Genomic DNA, 16088 nt, shown 5'->3' with positions numbered 1-16088 from the left:
TTTGGGACTCGTTGGATGGAACCTGATGCTTGATTGGGAAAAAGAGGATTAAACTAACTGTATATAAAGTAGTGAAAAGTAGTTCCTCCTCAACCAGCTACACCAGTAAAGGGCATCCCCATCAATTGATACAATACTTGACCACTGGTCACATTTTACTGGTCACATTTTTGAGCAATAAGATATACCATTCGTCATTATAACAGTGATACGGCATTATCATCTGACATCATCACACATTAGTTAAGTCTGGAATGTTCCTCAGCCCTTTTCTTCATATCAACATTCCTGTGGGTGAAACTAAGACTCAGATGGTATCCCGACACATAGCCAAGTATGAGAGAAGGGCTCTCACTGCCCTTCAATTAGCACCAGTAGTCCGCCAGATCATGTTCAATCGCATCCTATCTCCGCTTTACATAAACACTGGCCAAGAGGCTCAGAGCCAGATGTATGAAATGTGAAACATAAACACTCTTATGGAGTTTTTCAGCCAGAAAGGGAAAGGGTATCTTCTCTGTGTTGTTTCATGTCTTGCTGTGTCTCTAAAGTTGTGACGGTTCGTTTTGGTGGAGACGAAATGCATTTTAATGCAGATGCCTGTTTATGAGAGTAGAACACCACCTTTTCACCATACAAGGCCTGTGCATAGTAGTGCAGTCACCTGATCCCAGCGAGAGACCTTGAGCGAGGAGGGGCAGTGCTTTTAAAAGGGTCCTGATGCAAGAAGATCCCGTAAGATAGCAGTGTTATGTGTATGATAAATCTCACTTGGGAAGATCAACCAGCGGTTGGTTGGTAAGGACTCACTGTTCTATTTATCACGGCTTTACATATTCAATGGTAGCCCCTTTTAAGATAAGTATTAAAGTGTGTCCCTGGTTTAGCAGCATTAAACTCATGCTGCTGGCTTTAAGATTTAATAAATAAAAAATTAACAAACAACCTTTTGGTTTGTCATTTTAAGGATAAAGTCATATTTCTTCCTCGCCTTTTAATTTTAGACGAAGCTGCTGATCTTTTGAAGGAGCTTAAAAAAGAATCAATGCTTAATGTGATCACGAGGCCTAAAATAAGTTGTGGTTAGGAGGAACAGGCCTCCAGGTTTGCTGAATGAAGGCTATACTTTCACTTTCCGAAAATATGCAATGAAACTATTCGAAAAATACACTCTGCGAGAAAAGCCCTAGCTAACTTTTAATTTATTCCTAAATTTTATTTATTTATTTTATTTTTTATTTTATTAGATTTGATTTATTTCTTGTGTGTTTTATGTTCTCATGTAGTCTCTATTCTGCATCCCTCTATGCACCTGCTCCTTTTGAATGCAAAAAAAATGTAAGCCATGTTGTTTGTACATGATTTTGTCAATAAAAAAAACTAAAAAAAAAACTTTCACTTTCCGTGGTTTCAACCGCCATCTAGCGCCCGCTGGTGTTTCCATACGTGATCTGGTGCATCCAGGTGGACGCGATCGATTGGTTGAGTCTGCGCAGGTAGTTCAGGAGCAGCAGGGGCCACACTTGTAGGGAGAAAACAAAAGCTTGTTTTCCTCTCGTAGTCAGGAACTGTGTTGCGTTCCCGGACTGTTACTTTTAAACTTTTAAACTTTTAATGAGCCTGCTGAACTCGTTACCGTCGCTCAACGTTTCCGGACTCGTCTTATCGCACACGGATCCTACCTGTCTGTCTGCCTGTCTGTCTGTCTGTCTGCCGCACCGCGAGCCAGGTTTCATTTCGTCGCCGGTGAACTCTGCCCTCCATTATGTGACACTTAAATCACAGGTAAGGAGCGTGAAGGTAGGCCAGGTGTCCGTACAGGGGGCTCGTTTGAAGTGTGTGCCGCCCCGCCCGGTGTCCTCGCGCAGCTGCACGCGGGACCATGTTGTTTGTTCTGTTCGTCCTCCTCCAACTGGTGTCGGGAGGAGATCCGGCCTGTGTGAGGAGGCTGCTGTCAAAGCACGAAGACCAAGCAGGTGAGATATTATCGGAATAAACGCACGCGTCGTCCGGTCGGAGCGGCTCCTGTTAATCACTTCCCCCTGTTTGGACATCCCAGTGTTTGTGGACGAGGGGGATGCAAATTCGTTCCTGGGTCGCCATCTGCTGTTCAACCGGTTTGACTTCGAGATTCTTGTTCCTGGAAATCTGGAGAGGGAGTGTTATGAAGAAGTGTGCAACTACGAGGAAGCCAGGGAGGTGTTTGAGAACATCCCGGCTACAGTTAAGTGATGCCGGCTGCCTGCTGACGTCATTTCACGTGGATGGAGACATGTACTAATGGTGCTTTGTTTTGCAGGAAGATTTTTGGAAGAAATACACCGCAGGTAAGAGAGACACCTCCATGCGTCAAGTAGATAACGTGTATTACATGCAGGTTATGTTATAACTATGTAATGTGTATTTTATCTGGCCTTGCCTGTAGCGAGCACAACAACAAACCTGTTAAACCACTTGTTCCACAGCCGTAAATCACTTTGGAAGTTATCAGCAACTCAATGTGTCAGTCAAATTCCAATTTTGAGTCATGAGTTAATTCCGCAACTCCCTCTTTGTTTTGCATTCGTGATGACTGCACTCTGAATAGATCCAATAAATGTGTCTGCTTCTGTAGAAATTCAAACTATGGACACCACTACTCCCAAACCAATATAATCAATATGAAATGAATAATAATTACATAGTAACACTGTCCAGTTACTGACTGCTGTGTGACGGTCCACAGATAAGGACAAACGCCCCTCACGGGTTGATGTGACGTCTCTGGTGGTGGGCTTGATTGCTGGTGGAGTGACCCTCGTCATCGTTTGCCTCCTGGTTTGGTATTTCTGTCAAGGCAAATGCAAGAGCCTCAGCCGTGCAAAGTAAGTGAGAGAGTCTTTTTAATGACTGTGAACGGCAGCTACATTGTCCCTGCACCAGCATTACTGCCTTCCTCTAGCTGCACTACCTCCAAGGTTATACACACGTGTACAACTCCAGTTTGTACTAGTACAACTCTGTTGTACCAGAAATCTAGGTACTTGAACAGGTTTGGACATTTTCACATGCACACAGATGTTTACAGTATAATTAAATGTTGCTGTTGTCCATTATCGGTTTGTTAATCTGTTCTTACCTTACAATTATTTTCATTCTCGGTCAACCTGTTGGTCTTTGTTTCGATTCATCTATTTGTCAATAAAATGTAAATAGTGGAAAACGTCACACACACAATTTACTGGAACCAGTGAGTTATTTATTTATTTTGCTTGGAAATTGAAATAAATCATGAATTAATTATCAAAATAGTTAGAAATGGAACAATTTTCAGTTAATTGTTTAAGCTCTATACCGGTTCAAACTATGTGTCCCTGCTTCTCGCCACCGAGATGAAACCATACTTGTGGTCACATATGATTGACGATGATATGTGTGTCTACACTCCTCTCACAGCACTGTCCGGGTACGACCGAGGAGGAGTAATGCTACTCTAATCATGCGACGGCTGGAGGAGGTGTCCCTACAACCTGTCCTCCCAACTACACTCCCACCCCTTATGGAGGACCTGAACCCCGTGGGGTTGCCTTCTTACGAGCAGGCAGTCGCAAGAAGTGGGCCGTACGATGCCCCGCCTCCTCCCTATCCTGGGTATGTGCATCTGTTTTTTAACAGTTCTGTCTTAAATCACTTTTCAAGTTTTTTTTTTTTTAAATAACATTTTCTCTTTATTTTTGGTTTTAGCTCACGACCTGGAAGTGTGCGACGGTAGTATCTCCCGGACAACACACCTACATGTCTGCCAACGCTAAGCAGACAATTTCCAACTTACATTTACAATGTGCTGCTCTACTTACCATTCTATACCAATGTTTCATCATCACAGGATTTAAAACACTTGTTATGTCTTCTGTTTATTGCTCTGATTATCTTTCCCCCACTCATACAGTTGTACTCTTATTGGCCTGTTGGTTCACCTTTCCCTTGGTGGTATAATCCCCTTCTTAACTTGCTTGTGCCAAATGTAGTTTCTACTAACTATTCCCCCAGGTCTAAACCTGAACAAGCTTTATAATACATTTATCCATGTTGCTGCTTTTTGTCTAAATGAAAATGAAGAATCAATAATGTATTGGAGAGTTGGCTTTTAAGGAGCAGTCGCTTTAGACACAGCATGCATAGACGAGCTGAGAGCAAGATTAGGATTAAGTTTCATTACATAATAAGTATTAATTGCAATTAAAGAGAGACAGACTGATTTGTGGATTCACACATCTGTTTGTCTCCTTCAGAAGGAAAAATAAGCAAGAATAAGTTCAATAGCATGATTGTATTATATGTAATATTGCCATAAAGAAACTGCTTTTAAGGATTTTACAAGTGATTTTGATGTAGGCCTTTTGATCCAGGCTTCGTAAAAATGCACGGTGTACTTCCAGCTGTATATCATCATCTATTACTTTTTTATTTAAAAAAAAATATATATATATTTCCATAGTTTATACCTTTCTGTTGTGTCAGGAAATGTTCGTTTGAGTCACCAGCTAATTAGAATGTTCTTCTTGTATGTGAAGTCATGTTTACTTTCAGTATATACACTGTGGTTAATTATTAAATGTACTATAAATAGATGGAGGTGGAAGCTCTTTAAAGGCAGTTTTACAAATATTTCACATTTAAATACAACATTTTACAGTTCTACAAAAAAATATATAGCTGTGATTAATGTAATAATATTTCCAAAGAAAAGTCACTTAACTGTTATTTCTATGCATATTTTTAACATGTTGGGTGCTCGTGTCTCATTCAGGTGATGCAGAAATACAAGGGTTAAGAAGTTTTATATATGCCTGTAAATTCCCATTACAACAGCTTGGTGACATTATGAGAATTAATTTAAGGGTTGCCTTATTCAAGCCTTAACTACTTGAAATGAAAATCTTTTATAGATATTTAAAATAAAATGGATATTTTAATTATTTTGTGTCTCATCTTTCATCTGTGTGTGAGGGTGTGTATGTGTGCAATATGACTGTAGTGTACTCATTACGTGTCAAAACGTGGTATGTTCTTTAATTTACACAACCTTGGGAATTATTGAAAACAAAGTCAACGTACTGTTTGACATCCTGTGAATACTAAGAAGTTGGGATTGTTTACCTTTAAATGTATTGTATTCATGTAAAATGCAGCCAATATAATTAAATTATTTGGAAAATACAGCTAAGGACTCAAAGATACCATTTCTTTAAAGATATCAAATGGCATATTTCCAGAATAACAATGGTTATCAATAAGGGTGCTGATAAAAGCACAAAGGGTATTTCAACAAAACTGTCAATCCTCAACAGGAGGTCTTTTTTTCAATGTATTATTCTTTAATTCACTGAGTTATTATATATATTTATATATTATATTATATATATTTATATAATAACTCCAATACAGCCAGTGGCAGGCGATGACGTATGACTTCATACGTGGATTGTGGGGTGACTAGGAAAAAAACACGTTTTTATATCATGTCAATAATAAATTGAAACTTGGCGCTCAACTTCTGGGTGAAGTAAGGAAAACTACAAAACTTCCAGCGAAAGTGTGCGGTGCATCCTGGGAAATCAACTAACATGGGTACGTGAAACCATGCAGGGCTTGCAGCGCTCTCCGTGACGGGAGATGAGCAGACATTAACGAATCCCCCCCAGACGGCTTGAAGGTCCACTTTGATCCGGGATCCAGCGCGACTTCACGGCGGCTCCGCGGGGACTGCGCGGGTCTCTGACCGGCCTGCCTGCCCTGGTCGGCCGGACGCTCGGTGGGTTGGACCCCGGGCTGCGACGATGTGCGTCTGCTGCTCCACGAAGCTCCGTCGGGGAAGTGAATCTTTCACCGGATGATGGACAGGAACTACCCGACCTCCAGCTTCGCGGACGCGCTGGCTCCACCAGCACAGACCGCAGCTTCTTGGGCCTATGACCGCAGCACAGCGAGTGTCAAGCCAAGGTAAAGCGGGTGAAGGAGAGGGCACCTTCCGAAGGAAACGCCGCTGCTGGAGGGCCTAGCGTTGCTGTCGGAGGACAGCGCAGAGGTGCTGGGGGGTTTCGGCGCCACCGGAGGAATTAGGGGAATATCGGAATTTGAGTTGTGGAGGGTTCGAGTTGTCAGCGGCTCATTAGCCGTTTGTTTCCCACCTTGCTAGGTCTCGCTAGCACACCGCCTCTTCGTGCACATTCACAGCCGTGGTGCCGACCAGAGGGGGGGATTTCATTACCCGAATGATTTGCTAGCCAGCCGGCTTAAACGAGCTTGTTCTCGGCCTGTTTTCGTGTCCCACAGGTGCTCGCCAAAGCCAAAACAAGATGGGTAACTAGCCGCCGATGCTAGCCATGTCAGTTAGTGCACCTTAAGTCAGTGGTGCAGCTATGTGTTACCTCAGAGCTACGTGTCGACATCTGTTATACCAGGACTCAGTTAGAGCTCCATTGCTGTCTTATTATCTTTTACTTTATTAATATGTTTGTTTAACAGACAAGTCAGTCCACAAAACCTGCCAAAGTTTGAGAGCTCTCACCTGGTCAAAGACTGTACTTCATATTTTAATAATGAATGGTAAACTTGTAGTATCTGCTGCAGATAAGTAGGAAACAAAATAAATAGCACTTCAGCTATTTACTTGCAGAGAGGGGCCAGCAGAATGGATAAGGTGATCCACTAGATCAGACTACAGAAATGATTACTTAATAGATTTGTTGCATGAGGAATCGATTTTTATGCTTGGCTCACCAGTACACTATTATGAAAGGAAACACTTGTGTTTCATTGAAACAATCTGGTAACTAACTGATTCACTCAGCGGCCACTTTATTAGCGTCACATGCAAAAAATCTAATGCTATTCAAGGCAACAACTCCATAATTTCCACATTTACGAAGATGATAATGTGATGTTGTTGAGGTTGCAGTTTCCAGTTGTGTTGCACGGGATTGCGTTACGTTGAGCGGTGTTCCAAATGCCCAACCCAATTTACTCACATGAAGGGGGAAGAATATTAGAAACACATTTCAAAAATAATGCAGTCCAGTACAGCACCACCACTAACCGTGACCTCAATAAGAAACATTCTGTTTTAATTAACACCCCTTTTGTCAGTGTCAACAAAAACTGAACATTTTAATCTTCAGTAATGTAGACTATGTGGCAGATCGTTTGTGGCGGACTGCATTAATTGGCCGTGACTATATGTTGCTTTATAGTTAAATAGCCGAGAAGAGTTGCATAACGATGATTGCTTGTGTGTTTGTCTGTGGAAGGGACCAGAAAAAGAGGCTGATGACTCCCTTTCAGCGCTATGTCCCTCCACAGATGTTTACCTTCTGGCTAACTTAGGATCAGCCTGGCTGCACCAGATTGTCTCTAAATTTATATGCATTTCCTATGATTTTTCTGTGTCAGACATTACACTTCCCTTTTTTCCTTATTGGCTCAGGCAAACATAATCAGTGTTCCTCACACCAAGCAGAGCAATCCGCTTTTATTTATTTTTTGGTCAACAACAGACACTGGTGAATTCTACATTTCACAAACTTCACTTTCCATTTTAACGGACATTTTACAAGTGAGAGGTTTGGGCATCTTATCTGTTGCTGGATTATTTCCTCTCAGCATAATAATGGCAAAATGTTGATAGTCTATATGATGTTTATGACCAACACCAATGGGTTAACTTTGTTTTTTGAAGAATTGATGATTTGTGGCAGCCTTAAAGACGTATGTTTTATTTTAATAACTTGCATTTTATGACTGAATTCTTTCTGTGATAGTCCAATACTAGTATGTAATTAGCACAGTTTTTCAAAGAATGCATCATATTAACTGTCATTGCATTTTCTGGAGGGTGTTTGTCACTCGGTAGACAGCCAAGACTTTACAGACTGCTGGGTGTCAAGAGCGTCCATTTACTTAGTTGCTGCTGGTGTCGATGAAAGCGTTCATGAACATGTTTGTGTGTTGATGCAGTTCCAGTTATGGTGCAGCACACCTTGATGCAGAGCTCCTTCAGCGGCAAAGCTACACTTCCACCCACCAGCTTCCCACCTACACTACATCACACCTTCCTGCAGCAGCAGGTGAGTTACGAATGCTATAAACAGTTGTTAAAGGGTCAGTTCACCATCTATTTGTGCAGGTGTATTTGTTTGAGGTATGATATCACCTTGTGATGCATGTGCCACCGATCAAAATGGTGACTGTAAAGGAAATCTAATTTGAGGTACTCAAAACAAGGAAAAAATACATTTTAAAACAGCATTGCGGACCCAATTTTACATTTTTAATGCAAAAAACTTTCTTCTCCTCTTTTGACCATCAGGAGCACTTGACTCGAGCAGTAATTCTTCTGAGACCTCAATCATGAGCTTCCTGTCGGCCATGGAATCTAGAAGCCTTCAGGCTGGACCTGTTAGTGCCTCACTGCTTCCTCCCTTTAGACCCGCATCATGGCCTACTGGTGAGAAAACATCCACTCATTCTGTGTTGTTACTAGGGTGGTTAAATGGATCTCATGTATAAAACAGTAGGATCACCACTAAATGTTTGCCTATGTAGAAATAAGGAAATGTACATATGCCAAAAAAAAGTCAGATTACGTACACCTGTCAGTGCACGATTTACTTTTATACATCCCAAATCAACTTGGACATGTACGCACATGGATCAGCCCGGCCCTCTCCTCTATGCCCCACGGTGCATATTATCTGATGAAAGATTGCTATACATGTTCTAAATCATTGAAGCGGAAAAAGTATACCTCTCAAAAGTACTTGGGTGCCATTATTTCCACATTTTGGTTAATCACACTTTTATCTAACGTGTACATGGGTTTAATCTGTTATGCGTGGATGATATCTCTTAATGTTCCCTGTTCTGTCCTTATGTTGTCTATTCTGTGCTATGCAGGTAACAACTCCTCCACCACAGAGCTGTATTTGACTGGTGCCCTGCCTTCTGCTGCCACTTTCCCCTCTCCTGCTGCTCTGTCGTCCTATCAGCACACTGGTGCCTACCCTTCCAGGAGTTACGCTACCAACCCATCCTTGGCTCTCCAGGATCCTGCCTTCAGCACTTCCACCAATGGCCTGTTTTCTCACCATGACCCCCTCCTCCATCTCAAGTCAAGCCAGACTGTGCTTCCAACTGCACTGGCCTTCAATCATCTCTCTTCCCCAGCTTTGGGCTCGACTCTGCCTGTGCAGTCCTCGACGTACCGATCAGCCCAAGAGTCAGCCCCCCACCTCCTACAGCCCCAGTTCAGCCTGCTTTCCTCTACCCTGCCTACCCCTCATGGTGCCCCACAACCCTACGGGGCCACCGTTTTCTCGGGCTCTATTGAAAGAGCTCTTCAGCGTGAATGTAGTGTGATCAAACACCACCAGAGGCCTTCCAGCACCCATGCGGCCTCAGAGCATTTGCCCAATGCAGAGCACTCCTTACAGGGGTACTTTGGTTCTGTCAGTGAAGCGGATGTGTCCTACCAGCAGGACCCGTCCCGTCAGACCCCTGTGTCCTGCAGCACTTCCACTGGAGCAGATTCCTCCCAAGTGGTCAATCATGCTCCACAACACAAAACAGACTCAGTAACTCAAGCTTATTCATCCACTTCTGTGCCGAAGGCTAAAGACTGCTCTTCCAAACTAGCTCCACACCCCGCTGGTGGTGATGAGAGTCATGAGCACTCTCAGAACCTGACTGGAGGGTCTCCAGACCGTTACTCCTCCCCAGGACAGAAGCAGAACTCAGTGATTGCTAATCAGCAGTCGGTCCAGATATCCAGCCTAATGTCCAGTAGTCTGTCTCAAACCTATATCACCCCCCACACCCAGTCACAGCCCTCCCATTCCACCTCGGACAAACACTCCCCCGTTTACAAGACTCTGCCTTCCCTGTCAGTAAGCCAGTCTGACAATGTGGCATCGGTTAGTCAGGCTCTTGTTTACTCCACCAGTCCTGGGCTGAGTCAGGAGCAGGAGATCCAGTATGGAGCCCAGGTCCAGAGCTTGTGTCAGGGGAATCTCTCTGAGAGCTATCCCACAAGCCACTCTCAGGGTGCCCCAAATGTGACTTTCACATCTCAGTCACAGGGGCAATCTTCGGTGACTCAGAGTTATGCCACAGGACAATCACTTAACCTCAACTCCTCTTACCCATCCACGGGTCTTACCGCATCAAATTCTTCACAGGACTACAACCTCCTGCAAGCCTCAGTGGGAGGTAAAACGCATGACACACTGTCCCAGCAGCAGACACAGCCCCATAAATATATTTTGTCTGCACCATTGCCTACCTACTCTTCGACTGCTCAAGCCTTACAAAATAACATCAGATCCTCAATACAGGACATAAAGCCAACATATGGCAAACAGAAACTGGGAGAGCTTCCTATCCAGGACATAGATGCTCTCCAGCAGGCATCAATGGAAGCCTCTGCTGTGGCTAGTAATATGTCTGCTAACAACAATGTCATCTATGTTGTTTCAAAAATGGATGATCATCACAAAACGCAAAGCGTCATCCGAAGTTTTTCCCGTTCTGACGACCAGCTAATGGGACTAGGTCATACAAACGCAGCACAGATAAAGGATGAAAGGCTGGGTTCTCTAAGCCAACAGCACATTCATCTAAGTAGCACCAATGGCCAGGAAACCTCCAGCACCAAAACTACAAATTCCAGCATCATATCTTCACATGTGCCCCTCAGCTCAGAGCAGCTCAAGCAGCACTCTCTTCAACTGAAATCTCCTGAGCTACATCCACAAAACCACCAGAATCATATCCAGTCCCAGAGCCACACCGCTGCAGCCCACACCCAATTCATCACCGTCCCCAGCACGCAGGTTCTCCTCGAACCCAACCAAATGATTCTACTTCAGCAGCCCCTTGTCCCCCATGGTCAAAACACTTCAAAGGTGGTATCTGTGCAAGGTATCCAACAAGCCCAAGATCTGGGCCCTATTCATGTCCAGTATCTTCAGATGGGCAGGGAACTCCTGGGCCCCAGTGTCCCTGAAACCCAGAGACAGCAGGGCACAGTTGTGTCTGAACAGAGCTCAGGATGCCCCGATTCCTCTAAACACCACTACAGCCAGTCGGCAAATCAGCAAACAAATGATGCCAAGAACCACTTTGCTCTCAACTCCATTTGCTTCCCCGACTCCATGCTGCTTGCAGATGACAGAAATATTTTGTCGAATGTCGATGACATCCTGGCTGCCACGGTTGCAGCCTGTGGCGTGACACCACAAGACTTTGTCAAAGCTACATCCTCTGCCGAGGCTGAAATGGCAGTGATGGCGAGCCCTGTTGATTCTAAAGGTCACTTCCAGACTGTGGATATAAGGCACATGTCACCGAGTTTCTCCACAGCACAACAGTCCGCCATGACCAACACTAACTCCCACAGCATGACCATGACTCTAAATGATGTTCAGATGGCAACAGACTGCCAGGGTCAGCCTGTTCACCACAACAACAACAACGAGCTCGACACAAATGGAGACGGCGGAAGCTCTGAGAACGACTATCACTTAGCCGGGCAGGTGTATGACCTCCCAGCTCTCCATAGTCGAGTCAAGGGCAGTGCAAAGTGTATTAAAACAGAGGACGGCCTCATGCAATACCAAGGCGGTGAAGACTTTCCCAAAAAGAAGGCTCGCTCTAAGTCCTTGACCAAACCAGGTGGTCCTGAGGAGGATGGTGGACAGGCCAGACCGGCCAAGCGCGGCGGGCAGGCAAAGCGGCAAAACTCCAGGGGTAGTGAGGTCAGCTCGCCGTCTGCCTCCCACGGTGTTTATGATGGCTGCCCGCAGCAGGAGAGGATCAGACAAAAGATCCGTGAAGTGGAAGAGAAACAGCCTGAAGTCAAAACTGGCTTCATCGGCTCCTTCCTTGACTTCATCAAATCTGGGCCCAAACAGCAATACTCTCCAAGTCCTACACGAACCATTAGTCGCCAGAGGAAGCCCTGCACCACCTCCAAACCACCGCCATGTTCTTTGCCTTCTTTGCCGCCCAAGCTGCAGACTCTGGCCGGGCCCTTGATTCCCCAGGAGAGCCATGGAGTGAGCTCCCAACAGAAGCGCCTGGACGAAGATCTGCAAAAGAACCTGGAGACTCTGCCGTCGTTCAGCTCGGATGAGGAGGAGAACACTGGGAAGAACCAGGCCCTGCGGAACAGCATCAGCTCAGCGCTTTCAGCTCTGGATGAGTCGTCAGATCGGAAAACTAGGCCAGGTAATAATACACTTGTCAAGAGTCGCTAATAATATCATGAGCATCAACCTACAGGCTTTTATATTATTGTCATCTTTTGTTTGTGTTTTCCAATATAATCTTTGGAACCTTTATCGTAGGCAACTGGAAATGCTTTGTTTTTGAGCCTCTTGCAAGTCTAGTTTACTACGTTTAAGCTTTTAAGGATTTTTCTAATACAGTCATGTATTTTTCTCCAGATAACCAGCCCCCCGGTTCGATGATGAAGCCTGACCAGGTTCCCACCATGCCCCACATTGTCACCGAGACCTGTTTGTCACGGGTAGCCACTCCGATACAGACGGCGAGCGCCGTCTCATTAGGGACTGTGTTTGCTGCCAAAGAGGAGCCTAAAGAGACCCCACCAGGCCAGTTGGCTGTGCAGTTGACGAGCGTGGCCATCGAGGGCCTGACTGACGAGGAGCTGTCGGACAGCGGAGGCGAGGGAATGTACAGGGAGAGGGACGAGTTTGTCGTCAGGAATGAAGATATCGAAAACTTAAAGGTGCGGCCTTTCTGTCAGATCTCAGCCGTTACATCAGATCTTGTCGTAGAACATTCACCGTTTTACTTTTCCCCTACTGTGACTTTTCCTGCTTAATGAAGCCGGCTGGTGTCTTGTGCATGTGTCTAGGTGACAATGAGAGCAGGCAGTGAGCCTCCAGCCATCTGGAAAGTGCAGAAGGCTCTGCTGCAGAAATTTGTTCCTGAGTTGAGAGATGGAAAGAGAGTCTTCTCAGCCACCAACAGTGTAAGTCAAACAGGACACAGCAATAGTCATGTATGCATGTAAGAATATTTAATCATTCAAATGATGTTCTCTGTGTACGTGTAGTATCTCGGATACTTCGGTGATGCCAAGACCATGTACCAGCGGGTGTATGTGAAGTTCTTGGACACGGTAAACAAAAGGGAGTATGTACGCGTTTGTCGTAGGAAGCCACGCTGCAAGCCGATGAACTCGCTGAGGTACGCTCAGACTGATGGAATGACTTTTTCTCTGACACACGGTTCTTCAGTGCTGTAACTTGCTTTGTTCCGACACCCAGGGGCGTCCAGGTGAAAACTCTGCTGGGCTTGACGGCCGCTCCTTCCTCAGTCTTCCAAAGTCAAAAGCCTCGACCCAAACCAGTCAAGCCCAGAGCAGAGCCCCCACCGAAGAAGAGGAGGAAATGGAAGGAGTTCTCACCCACCGCCTCGGGGTCATCTGCAGATGAAGGTGGTGAAGATGACGGTGAAGAAGCTTTTTTTTGATGTCTTTAAATTGAGTGTGCATATACGATTGGATTGTAGTTTAAATATCTTTTTACCGCCTCTTCATGATATTTGATTTCAAACCCTCTTAGATCTAAACCCTCCAGTACCATTTGCTTCACGGTTACTCAACACACGGACCATGAAGGAGACGTTCAGGAGCTTTGTGGAACTGCTCATCAGCATTGCCTTAGACGAAGATGTGATGACAGCACTCGAGAGGGCAAATGGTGAGGAAATGGACTTTTTACTATCTGCTTTATTGTAGGCCATGAACTGAATGGAAAAGAAGAATGAAACTCTGTTGACTTGTCCCATTTCAGATGAGTTTCTGCTGCCACATATGAAAAGAGTGGATGGGATGATCACCGACAACACCAAACGCCTGCTTCACAAACTGCATGTAGGGCAGGTCCTAAAGGTGGGTGTGATGTTGTCATCTTGTTTGTTTAAAAGGCGACCTTACAAACCTGGAACTGTTTTGATGAAAAAGTGAAAAGCAAAGGTATCTGTAATAAGACTGGATTTGATCACAGTGCATATTTCCACACAAAAACCACGTGTGATGAACACCATGTCACCACAGTACAACTGAAGCATCTCTCCTGTGTTTTTTCAGACGGCTCTGGACAGCTTCCCGGAGATCTCAGTGGTGACTGAACTGAAGAAGGACGGAGAAACCCCGGCCTTTAAAGTGCGACTCAGCGGGAAGGCCTACAACAGGAAAAACATGAAACCGCACAAGATGCCCAACAAAGTGCCACAGGTAATACGAGATGATGTTTTTGGTCAAATGCACTGTGCTTTCAATATATGTCCAGCAGAGGGAGTCATTTATTCTGTTGATCCCTGAAGCCACTGTTCATGATGTTGCTTATGAAATAAATATCAGGCATCAAAGGTAGCATCTTGAGCAGCATTGCCCTTGCTTGTCCCTTTCCAGGAGTACACAGTGGACCAGCAGAAAACCCAGTGGTTCTCTCTGTACCACTCTTTGCAGCATTACAAGTACCACACGTACCTCATGTGTAAGGACGAGGTGAGTACATGTGGATGCTTGCTGTTCCAGCTTGTGTTGAATTGGATGAGCTGTTTACTTTCCTTTGCCAAGCTCTTCCAGAAGGTTTTTTATGTGTTTTTCCTGCCCTGTAGATCGCATCCCTGCGGGTGCAGACGGGGGACCTGGGGCAGGACGAGACGGTGCAGAAGTGTCTGCAGAACGGAGCTTGGGTAGAGGGGCTCTTTGATCGCTTCGGAGAGTTAATCAATCAAGTGCAGCAGGCCTGCCGGTGATCCAGCCTTGATGGGTTTGAATAAGCAAATGAGGATGCCTCCAGCTCAGAATGGCAGCAGAAAAGAGTGGCGTGAGTCTCTCCTTCCAGATGATTTGAATCAGGGGGCTTGTCAGCTGACTGGCCTGAAAGACGTTTGGGGGGTCTGTGGCCTAAAAGGGGCTGCAGGTGAACAGTGGGACAGCAGGAAAGTGAATAGTCTGCATCACTGCATCCCAGCAGAAAGCAGTAACTTGATCACCAGAGGACAAGGACTTCAGTTTTGGGAGCATTTTTGGAAGACTTCCGTTTAATTCTTCTCCTAGTCTTTGTAAGTTTTTGTAGTTACAAGCTCACTTTTTATGGGCCTTTCATAGATTTATAATAGTTTTTTATCCTTTTTTTTTTTATAGTTAAATGCCAGATTATAACCAGTGAGTATGCACTAGATGGACAACAATTGGCATAGGAATTAGAACACAGCTAATAAAAATGCAGAAATCTGATTGCCTACAGTTATAACAAGCCTTCGTCAATCATTTGATATCCAGGCTCACATACTGAGAATTGATTTATTGTAAAAAAAATATATATATTATGTATAACTGTAGTTATATACTGTTTGTAAAACATAAATTTTGTAACGGAGCGCCTACTTATATATAATGTACATTTTGTATAAAAGAACATGGAGGTGGGAACTTCAGCGATTCTCTTCAGGAGGAGTTTAGTACGTATATACTGTGTCTATATTGGTTTAACTTTTGTGCTTCAAACGCCCGTTTTCTTATAAGATGCAAGTCAGTGCTGTTCCAGGACTGCTTTTTATCAATTTAGTTAATCAAATATTATGACCTTAATTTACCAGAGGGTAAAATGAATTAAATAAGTTGTCTTTATACTCCTTTACAGACATAGCCCACATTTTATGACAAATAGATATATATTTTTCACAGAAGTAAATATTGTTCTAAGACACTTTTTCCAATGTTTTTTTTCACAGTTTTCCAAAATGGACACTTTATAAGTCAATTATCAATTTTATGCTACAAAAAAAACATTGTTCTTTACAGGTGCAGTTTGTAAATAAAGTGCAGCATGTATTAGAGGTTTGCTTTGGTATGTTTGAGGAGTTTCACATCTTCCACATTATCTGGGGCTTGTGTGTGACGTGTATATATATATATTTAAAAAATGCTGTAGCAGCATGAAAGTCTTAGCTCAGGGAGTTATTATACTTGGAGCTTTACATTTTTTTAACAGGAGGTTCTAAGTTCAGTC

At 44.2% G+C, this 16088-nt stretch overlaps 2 protein-coding genes across 2 annotated transcripts; both read left to right on the top strand.

Moving 5' to 3' along the window:
- The first annotated feature begins 1441 nt into the window (after nucleotides 1-1441).
- Nucleotides 1442-4958, top strand: prrg4 (proline rich Gla (G-carboxyglutamic acid) 4 (transmembrane)). Its single transcript, XM_084009988.1, has 6 exons — nucleotides 1442-1976; nucleotides 2060-2223; nucleotides 2300-2327; nucleotides 2726-2864; nucleotides 3436-3630; nucleotides 3724-4958. Exons 1-6 carry the CDS (start codon nucleotides 1883-1885, stop codon nucleotides 3749-3751), a joined length of 648 nt encoding a protein of 215 aa, XP_083866114.1. The 5' UTR covers nucleotides 1442-1882; the 3' UTR covers nucleotides 3752-4958.
- A 527-nt stretch (nucleotides 4959-5485) lies between these two features.
- Nucleotides 5486-15915, top strand: qser1 (glutamine and serine rich 1). Its single transcript, XM_084013170.1, has 13 exons — nucleotides 5486-5982; nucleotides 7996-8105; nucleotides 8348-8485; nucleotides 8935-12264; nucleotides 12483-12787; nucleotides 12917-13033; nucleotides 13118-13251; nucleotides 13332-13516; nucleotides 13629-13766; nucleotides 13860-13957; nucleotides 14156-14302; nucleotides 14480-14575; nucleotides 14689-15915. Exons 1-13 carry the CDS (start codon nucleotides 5873-5875, stop codon nucleotides 14827-14829), a joined length of 5049 nt encoding a protein of 1682 aa, XP_083869296.1. The 5' UTR covers nucleotides 5486-5872; the 3' UTR covers nucleotides 14830-15915.
- The last annotated feature ends 173 nt before the right edge of the window (nucleotides 15916-16088 follow it).

The sequence above is a fragment of the Eutrigla gurnardus genome, assembly GCF_963514095.1.
Source record: "Eutrigla gurnardus genome assembly, chromosome: 1".
Taxonomy (NCBI): Eukaryota; Metazoa; Chordata; class Actinopteri; order Perciformes; family Triglidae; genus Eutrigla; species Eutrigla gurnardus.
The sequence above is the reverse complement of the archived record's forward strand: the minus strand, read 5'-3'. Positions and strand labels throughout refer to the sequence as shown.